This window comes from Argopecten irradians, chromosome 5 (genome assembly GCF_041381155.1).
Source record: "Argopecten irradians isolate NY chromosome 5, Ai_NY, whole genome shotgun sequence".
In the NCBI taxonomy this organism is placed as follows: domain Eukaryota; kingdom Metazoa; phylum Mollusca; class Bivalvia; order Pectinida; family Pectinidae; genus Argopecten; species Argopecten irradians.
Genome location: NC_091138.1, coordinates 3779799 through 3790210, shown reverse-complemented (window position 1 = coordinate 3790210; position 10412 = coordinate 3779799). Strand labels below are relative to the sequence as shown.

The following is a 10412-nucleotide window of genomic DNA, read 5'->3' as shown; positions in this document are numbered from 1 at the left end:
TCAATTTTTTAAAATATGTTAGATGTTGGTTAATAACATCTGTATGACTATTTAAGAAAATTGTTCTCGCTGTAGAGTTAACACTTAAAAATGAAGTGGGTTTCATCCTCAATTTCATTACAAAATTTGCATAACGCAGAGAACAGGGAATCTTTTTTACCCTACCCGCCTCGATTTATAAACTGTGGTTGCTAATTCGCAGTTTTGCGAGCAATTTTCTTGATTCAAAATCCTTAATTGTCTTGTTTTTGAAATGTACTACAAAATCTTGCCAATGAGGGTGATCTTCGTCATCAATTTTACGGGATTTGAGGGATTTCAGTACTTGCCACAATTGATTAGACTCACTGTCAGGTATTGCATTTATTTTTTCGAGAATGCTTTGGTTAAACATTTTTTCTTTCTTTTTTCATATGTTTAAGTTGTTTGCAATAAAACACTTGTCTGTCCAAAGTGCGTTTTTGGTTCGCTTTGGTTTCACTTTTTACGTACTTTAACCGACATACATAGTTTTTGTAATTTTTCATCTATGTCCGTAATCAAATATGGTGCATTCTCTACTCCCTCATTAGTTCATGGGATATCGGTAGATTCAATCCTATGAATGTCTTCTTTTATAGCTATATCCCCAATACTTCGATAAGTTTACCAATTGAGGAATTTTCCCATCAATGTTTTCATAATAGTACTTTTCGAATTTTCGACTCTTTTATATAATTACACGAGATTCCTTTCCCGTGTTTTGTTACCTACATATTGGTTTATCGCTGACGTATCGTCTAAAGTAATAAGGTGATAACTATCGGTTAATAGCTTAATCAATGCTGACCCAGAAATATCATATTGTGTTACCGCCGTATGACCGACTCGGGATACAAGCTCACATGATATACTTGTGAGAGGGTGCCGATGGGAATTACTAGGACGACCATATAGTCCTATATATACTCAGATCTAACAAACGAAGGACTCCAATAGAATGGCGGAACTGAATCACTTGGTACACAGTGGCAAAGACTACGATGTGGGCCGCTACAGGACCTACGTACGACCAGTGCTTGCAGAGTTTATAGGAACAACACTGTTTGTGTTCATCGGTGTGATGTCAGCCACTCAGCCGGCCGCTAACCTGGCATCGATAGGGCTGGCCCATGGGCTGACCATCGCCCTCCTCATCATGGGTCTGGGCAAAATCAGGTTAGCCTCAATCAAACGCTTTTAAAATCACATTGTGGCATGGTATATATTGTATGCTGGCATCAAACTACGGTATTTATGCGCGTATTAATCACAATGATAATCTCTTCTCTACTCTGTTGTTGCGATATTTAATGATATTGTGAAAATCTTAATAACAAATAACACAATGTCACTGTTTCTTTTATGTAGTCACACCAACATGAATAATAAACTACATGCATGTACTAAGGTAGAACGAATATACGTACCCGGCCTACTATATCTTTCGGCTTTCTAAAGACAATTACCTTTCTAAAAGTCTTTTGGGCTACAATATTGCAGCTAGTATTAAGGATAAGTTAGGGAGAATTTCTGTTATCCCGTTTTTATTTTTTGCTAGTGGTGGGCACTTCAACCCAGCTGTGTCCTTGGGGGTATGTCTATCCGGCGGGCTTTCGATCGTTCTCACGATAGCCTATATCTTCGGTCAGATTCTTGGAGGAATGCTTGGAGCAGCATTCGCAAGGGTAAGTTCAAATGTGCATTATAATTCAATTTTATGTCTGGAGAGTTAAAAGAGGTGTAAATCATCGAGAGTAGTTCAGGATGAGAGCATAGCCTCTTTAGGCGTAATTGTTTCTGCCTTGTCACTCCCCATGACCAATTTCCATCTTTGACGTTCTCTGCTACAGCAAATCAAATTGTCTCAAATGATCTTACACCACTTTTCTTGATAGCTCCATATTATTTTATACCATATTTCATGAGACAAGTTATGATTTCTAACTTAGATAAACTAAGATGAAGACTAAGATAAAACGGAGCGAACTAAGCCGGTATGGCACTTCTGTTACAGGCTATCGTTAAGGGCGAAGTGTTCGATGCCATGGGTGGAGGGGCTCACCACCCTAGCACAGACGCCGGCTGGGCCGTACTGGGGGAAGTGATCCTCACAACCATTCTCGTCCTCTCTGTCCTCATGAACGCTGTTAATGAGGAGACCAAGAATGACTTGGCTCCTTTTGCCATTGGTTTGTCCGTGGCGGTAGATATCATGGCAGCGTAAGTCGCTTTATCTTGTCACTCTATTTAAATATATTAAGTTCAACATAATTAATTATATTACCTGCTTACACCAATTTTATTTTCGTGTGTTTCTGTTGCAGTGGAAATACAACTGGTGCCTCGATGAATCCCGCTCGAAGCTTTGGGCCGGCAGTTGCAGCCTCAGCGGTGGTCTCCCACAGCCCATGGCCCTATCATTATGTTTACTGGGTAGGACCAGCTGGAGGGGCTATTCTAGCAGCGATCTTACACAGGTAATATATTTCATTCAGCAAAATATACGTTCTTTAAAATGTAACGGAACATGTGTAATAATAAAATGAACTTTCTCTAGTGTGATGAAAATGCATCGGAAGCCTGAAACATGCAACTCAAAATGAGTTTTTCGTTACAATAAATGTGCACCTCGCTATCGATTATGAATAATGTTCCAAATATAAAATCATCCTCACGATGATGTAAACATAGCATCCATCAATTGCGTGTGTTCATGATTTCAGATTTGTATTTCAGAATCCTCAATCTGTAGATAGACAAGAACAAAACGAACAAAAATCGTCTGTGTTCAACATAGCGCTCAAAGCGCCGAGTAGCGAGGGTTCCCATGGTATTATGACAACCGGTTTGGCGTCACAGGAAAGTCCGACGGAGAAACATTAAAGAGAAAACGATTGTTTTGGAACCAATCCGAGCCATAATGGCGATTTATGGTTGTGAAACAACATTCTGGTTTCTTTCCCGGATTGCCATCGAAACTTGCATTTATAAATGTGAGACTTGCTGACGCTACCGAAAGGTCTTTTGAACTTGCATTTATTCTTAATAAAGTTCATCGCTGGTGCCTGAAGTGTATTGGCATAATTCACGGTGTATTGTATGGAAAACGTTATTGCGTTCTTGAAAGCAAGTTCGCTAGCCAATGGTATTTAGTAAGATACTCTCCCGAACTGAATACCATTGACTAGCGAAGTTGTCTTAATCAAAGCAATTTCAATGTAAAAGTTGATAAAGGTGATTTCGTGTAATATTTTAACCGAATGTACAAAACTGATATTAACTTCTTGAATTAAATTCTAAGAAATAATTGTTTTCTGTTTTGTATTTATCCACAAGTATATGATTACGTGGAAAAATTGGAGACGGGGGACTTTCCTTCATCATAGTCTTGTCAGCAAACTTCATTACCTCTGTCATAGATGCAAATTACACTGTTGTTTATTTACTAAATGATTACAATGCCGAATCTGTACTTTTGGATGATGTGATGTGTAGTTTCTGTTGGTAATACAAACAAAACTAGAAACTCGATTCTAAGACTACATGTACATGTACGCAGCCATGACTCTGCAACTAAACAACGAAATAAACCAACAAATTATCTATATATTAAAATCATTCCACACCAAGTATCTGTTTTTGAACATCTCTAAATTATAGGGACTCCAGTGTTTGCCTCCGTGTCTTTTTGGGTTTCCTGGCGATATCCTAAGAATCGATTTGATGGATTATGTTCATGGAATTCATGTTCATTAAATTAATGGAATGGTAGCTTATGTCGGATACCGACTGGCATAATTTGGGGAGGGGGCGAAGGTTAAAGGCCACTGTTGGTAAAATAAATTGATTTGTCGAAAGGTCAACTACTAATGTCACCACTAGTGACTTCCTGCATTATTGTTTTCAACACACGGGTTTAAACAACAACAATAGCTCACTCACACACTTTCATTCATACTTTCTTACTAGAGGTAGCAGTGTACTGTAGTTTTGAAAAAATTCAGCAAAATAAAGTGCAGGCTTTAATTATGTACACATAGCTTTTTAACCTTAAATAACACTTATATAAAAGTAAATATATTTTCAATGCACACAACATTTGCAATTGTTATGATGAGTTCATTTTTGGACAGGTCTGCTTTTTTGTGGTTTTTTGAGCCTGTAAAAACCATGGTAAAACTCCCTCTGGGGGATTTTTTTCCTTAAACACAATTTAAAACCAAGCATCACCGTCGTGATAGTGGAACTAAACCTATTTCGGCATACATATAACATTAAACGTTTGAGCAATCTTTCCTCGTACCGCGGCTATCAATTTATTCTGCTACAGTATAAGTCTCTAGATTGATTTCACTAATTTTAGGACATAAGCATTTTTTATTTTTTATGCATATGATAAAACAGGGGCTTTCTGCTTAATAAAAATCTCACCCATGGCCATTCGATCTAACTGTGAATTGCTACCTGGAATGCTATAAGAATAAGTATTTAACAAAACTTGCCTTGCTATGATAGTTAAGTAGATGGATATAATCGCTATATAAATCGTTATTCGATCCTTTTACCCCAAACTATACGTCCAATCTGTTGTCGGTCGCACACAGCCTTCGGTTTTGCTATGATATACCTCAGGACTGGGTGTTACGACAGCGATGGGAACCCCTGAAATATCGAAGATGAGGTTAAGGGTTATGATCACTATAATTAGTGGTGGGGGCCGTCATGGTACACCAGCCGTGCGTTCCATTTGCAGATACAACTGGTACGAACCCGCTGTATCTGTAATGGAACGCGCTGTACCAGCCGAACCGAACCGGTACATTTCAGAAGCGTACTACTTGTATCCAAGATGGCGGACCCGAGATTCTTCATTTGTCACCGGAATGTTTTCTTTGTTGAAAACAAGGCAGAGCGTATTTATATCCGATATAACTACATGGATCGTTTATTTCAATGTGTGCTGAAACTATTTATGTATTATTTTCATATCCATTTCATTGTTAACACCGAAAATACTTAGCTTTTATATTCGAAGCGAATCTTAAATATGGGTGCCGCCATCATGGAAAAATCCAAACGCGTTCCATTTGGCGGTGCCGTATCACTTTAGTGCAACTGCTACGAATCCGCAAATGGAACGCGCGGATAGTATTCATCTAGTTAGGATATAGATCAATATAATTAGTTGTAGGAGCCGTCATGGTACACATAGTATGCATCTAGTTAGGATATAACACCAGTACCCCCACCGTGACCTTCTCTTCGTCAAAAGATTATAGTATTTCTTGTCCGTGATACCTATTTTCTTTAGTTACAATACATTATAAATTACATGAGGGATACCGTGATCATTAACACGGTCCTTCAATGCATGTCAGTTGGGGTTCTGCGAGGCTCAGTAGGTCGGCTACCTACAAGGCCAGAAGGTTCAGTATTGTGAAATGATTTTTTTTAATATCTGACTTCAATGAATTGTTGTTCAAAACTCAACATATCAGTATTCGGTAGAAGTACGCATGTGTGCAGTGTTGAATATGAGAAAGTTTTTGTCATGTCTGTGTATAGGTCACTGTCACTTGTATGAAAAGGTTTATAAATTAGCAGCGAATTCTGCAGCCATGTATGGTAAAAAAAAAGACATTAAATTTGATATTGTCGTCTATGTCTTTTTGCTTAGAGTCTTTAAATCCACATCGCCAACAGAAGCAGATATACTGAAAATGCCATGATTTTGTTCAACTCATTAAGAAACATGATAAGAGTGAGGTATGTTTGAAACTGATATTGTCGATATCTTTTGAGACTCCTTCCGACTGCCTCGCTGGAATGATGTTGTAAACGAGAGATATTTTGGAACTCCCTAAACAGATATTTTCTAAGACTCCTTTAATCAGCATCGCCAACAGAAGCAGGCATGCTCAAAATAAGATTGTTTCAATAAACTTTGTAGATACTATTATATATAATTATAGATAATTTAAGAAAACAGATATTGCTTTGAAACAGAGTATTCGTCAAATTGTGACCCTTACATTAGTGTTGTTTTTCATAACATTTTCAACTTTACTGACCATAAGGCATGAGTGTGACCGTCTAAACGTAGCAGAGGCGGCTTAACCACTTCTAAGCAATGAACTTCTTGGATATAAAAGACCGCATCCAGTTCACAGCAAGGAGTGTATGGGCTTATACATTCCAGATAATCAGGTCACGAGGCTACTAGGTTGTAGCATCTGCACATCCGAGACACACTTAGTAACTGGAGATCAAAGATGATTTCGTGGAACTCGTCGAGTCTCATGAGAGAATGAGAAGAGTAGGGCAACTCATTAAGCAAAAAGGCGTAGAAAATGAGAAAATTTAAGATGAGATGAGGGCTAGGTTCGATTAGCTCGGTTCTGTCTGGCGGCACAGTTTCGGATTCATGTAATTTCGTCAACTCGGCTCGACACGGCTTGGCTCGGCTCGGCGCGGTTAAACTCGGTCCACATCATCAGGAAAAATAGAGGGGCTGGGAAATAGATGCTTTCAGGAAACTAGATCTAGCATCGACAGGAAAATTCAGACGCTGAATTTAAGATGGGTGATTTCGTAAATTTCGTTGAAATGGAATCTCTATTAGAAACATGGAGATTGAGAAAGTGAAAGCAACTACGAGAGAAGCATATATGGAAGATGAAAAAAAAACAAATTTTTTGTAGATGTTCTTAAAACGGCATATCCAAAAAGATTCACTCCAGTCTAGCCAACCTTCTAAGTGAACACCATTCCAGTCTGGTCAACTTTCTAAGTAAACGCCATTCCAGTCTGGTAAACTTTCCTGTTTTCACACCTTGGTTAGGCTTGGTCATACCTTAGTGACCACCAGGTGGGTTCCAGGTAAAAAGTGGTCACTTACCTGTTTATTTGGAATGTTTTGAATCTGTAGTTCATACTTCTACTATGGCCAATGCACAGATACAGGTGGATTTTCTTGATAATGGAAGAAGGGGCCAATATTACAAATATTCCATAAAAACCAGGAAGGCAAATCGAATGTATTGGAGGTGTGTGAGAAGAGATTTTAACTGTACAGCAACATTAACATTCCTGTAAGAAATCATGGACAAAATCATAACCATCAGCCTGACACTATTGGCCTTGCTGCTGATGCATTTGTGGTAATGAAAAAGAGATGCAGAGATGAAATAGCACCAGTGCCATCGCTGTATGAAAGAATTTGATGAAGACGTCAAGACTTTGAGAAAATTCCAGTTTTCGACAGTGTAAAATCAACTATTTACAATACATAGTGAACTTCGTGGAGAATGGAAAGAAACATGAGGCGGAGAAAGATTTCTTTCAACTGATGAATCTATGGCGAATGGAAAAAATACCCCTTATTTTCGCTACAGATACTAATTTGGAGCACGTTAGTGATTCTTCCATTATTTTCGGAGATGGGACAGTTTTTCATGCCCTGGTCTGTTCTATCAGATGTATACAATACATGGGCAGGTACAGAATACTGTTTTTCCGTTCATATACGGTCTACTACCCAACAAGACTGAGCAGACTTACAACAGTTTCTTTCGTGGCATTAGCCAATTCTTAACAGACAGAAACCTACAGTTAACAGCACAGTTAGCTATATTTGACTTTGAAGTTGCTGCAAAGAATGTCTTTAGGAATGAAGTTTTTTTTTTTCATTACACACAGTGTGTTTGGGAAAAAACCAGAATATTGTGATCTTGCTGTCCGATATAGCCAGAGCGGTGATGTGAAGACACTAGTTGGTCGAGCAGCTGTGCTGACTTTGGTTCCAGTGGACTAAGTTGAAGACGTATGGTTCAACGCATTGAGGATAAATCAATTTGCTAAATTAGTAACGAGATACTTTGTTGTAACTTTACAGATTACCAGATTCAAAGACTATATTACAGAAACATGGGTAGAAAGTCATGACAAGGAATCTTGGAATCACTTTGAGAATACTGGTCCAAGAACTACAAACCACGTGGAGGGATGGCATAGTAAGGTAAACCGTATGTGTTGTAATGTTCATCCTAACCTGGCCAACCTTTTACCCTACCTGTTTAATCCCTAAAATCCCAAAAGTTGGCTAGACTGGAAGACACTTCCAAAATATATAGAATTTGAGAAAGATATCGTGGAACTCGCCAAGCCGCTTCAACCATGAAAATATAAATCCTGTTGATGAATTTCCTAATTCTAACAATACTCCTAATTAATACGTTACTTTCTGGGCCTCAATAAGCACATATCGGCAGAAGAATCAGAGATGCTGAAAACGAGATGAATATGCTGAACCTTTTAACCCGCATCGAAAGAAGAAACGGTGATGTTGTAAAAGAGATACTTCCTGAAACTCTTGAAGTCAAACTTTTCTGGAACACCGTTAACTTCACATCGCCAACAGCAACAGAGAGGCTGAGAGGGAAATATTTTAATTTGTTATGCCCGTACGCGTATTGCCAGCAGAAACACGGATGATGAGAGTGAGACATTTCTGAGAATTCCATAATCCGATATTTTCTGAAATTCCTTAAATCCGTATCGCCAACGGAAATAGAGATGCTTAAAATGAGATGTTTTCGTCGAACAGGTTTAGGCCGCAATAAAGCAATACTAACGACCAGATTGTATTAAAAGACATTTCTTTGGAACTCACTAAGCCGACTTTTTTTTTTTTTTACACCCATTAACACCGCATCGCCACCAGAAACAGACATTGGAATTGTATAGATAATTTAAGGAACAAATACTGTTTTGAAAAAGAGTTGAAGAATTGTGACCATTGAAATTGTTTTTCCTAACATTTTCAACTTAACTGGCCATAAGGAATGAGTGTGATCGCCCAAAAGTAGCAGAGGCGGCTTAACTACTATAAAAGACCGCATCCAATTCATAGCAAGGAGCTTATGGCCGTTAACACTTCAAATGATCAAGTCACGAGCTCGAGGCTACCTGTTTTCAGCATCCACACATGTTGTCGTGTAACGCTACCATCAGGAGACAACCTAGCGAAGTACATATATTATAAGAAATTACAGAATAGAAATGAATAGTCTGACAAAGTCACATTTCAACAAGTATTCTTTTCCATGGCATAATGTTTTTTAACCTACCAGAAGAAACACATAGGAAGTGGAAGAATTTAAATAATTTCGAAGACCTTGTTGATTCAGGAACTCATCACGTTACGAGAGATTGAAAATGAGAAAATAAGAGTAGATACATGTAAGTTTAAGTTTCTCATCAGTCCAACATCATTGGAAAGCCCAAAAAAAAGCTTGTAGTGATATATAGTAATAGTTAAAATAATCGTAAGATATATAAAAAAAAAAAAAAAAAAAAACACACACAAAAAAACAAAAACAACTAGTTAATAGTAGTGATTGCTTAAAACCCTGAATAATAAGTCCTAGGTTTGTGTATAATATAAGTGCATGGTGTAGTGAGTGAGAGCCCCGTGTTTTGTAAGAGTCTTGGAAATGTAGGTACGTATTATAAGACAACCCCAAACAAATGACTTGCAATGACCCATGTTTGTTTTTCTATGGTATAAGTTTGGTTATAAATAAACATGTCATTTTAGGTATTTTTACTTCAGTTTATTTGTGATTCAGATTACTTTTTTAAGAGTAAAAATTGCAAAATAATTTGTGGGACACCCTGTATATAGGTATACATTGGTCTAAGAATAAGGTGCAATTTATATATTTTGGACCAAGCAGAGTGGACCATAGACCAATTTTAGACATTTTCAGAAACATTGTGTATATCGTATGGAATTAATCGATTTTTGGCACCCTGGTGGGTATATATACTTATAATCTGTGATTAATTCTCAGGTCCGTGTGGTATATACCATGGTTATTCAATTCTGAGGTGTGGATGTTTCGACTCTGTATTCGCATTGGGATCGGACTCTAGTACATTCGTACATACGTAGTTCTAGATAAGATACTCTGAAATATGTTTTCTGCAATAGAATATTGTCTTTGTGTGAACAGTAGTATTAGACTTAAATATGTACTTGTATATATGGTCCATTTTTATTAAATTGATAATTCGATCTAATTTCAACCAACCGTACACATAATCAGAAACGCACATCCACGGTACAAATCTTTAAGAAATATATAGAGAGAGTTTAAAGATGATTTACATTCATAAGTAACCAATTTACATCCTCGATACTCCAGGGGTTCCGATCACATTCGATCTTTACACCCCTGGACTATAAAATTGGAGGCAGCTAAATGGAAAACATTTGACCAATCACAGGCCAGCAAAGATTTTCTTTGAAGACTATTTAAAGAGAGAGAGAGAGAGCGACGCCCAACTTATTGCTTCTCGGCCTTTTGGCTAAGATCAAAGTGTAGACG

At 37.8% G+C, this 10412-nt stretch overlaps 1 protein-coding gene across 2 annotated transcripts; it reads left to right on the top strand.

The window, feature by feature from the left end:
* Window positions 1–466: 466 nt before the first annotated feature.
* Window positions 467–3366, top strand: LOC138322675 (aquaporin-8-like). Of its 2 annotated transcripts, none has more exons than XM_069266697.1 (5): window positions 467–1197; window positions 1580–1706; window positions 2036–2241; window positions 2346–2498; window positions 2745–3366. In XM_069266697.1, the coding sequence occupies exons 1-5, from the start codon at window positions 980–982 to the stop codon at window positions 2902–2904; spliced, it is 864 nt and encodes a 287-aa protein (XP_069122798.1). In that variant the 5' UTR covers window positions 467–979; the 3' UTR covers window positions 2905–3366. The 2 variants fall into 2 exon arrangements, with proteins under 2 accessions (XP_069122798.1, XP_069122799.1); XM_069266698.1 differs by having other exon boundaries at window positions 469–1197; window positions 2758–3365.
* Window positions 3367–10412: the final 7046 nt, after the last annotated feature.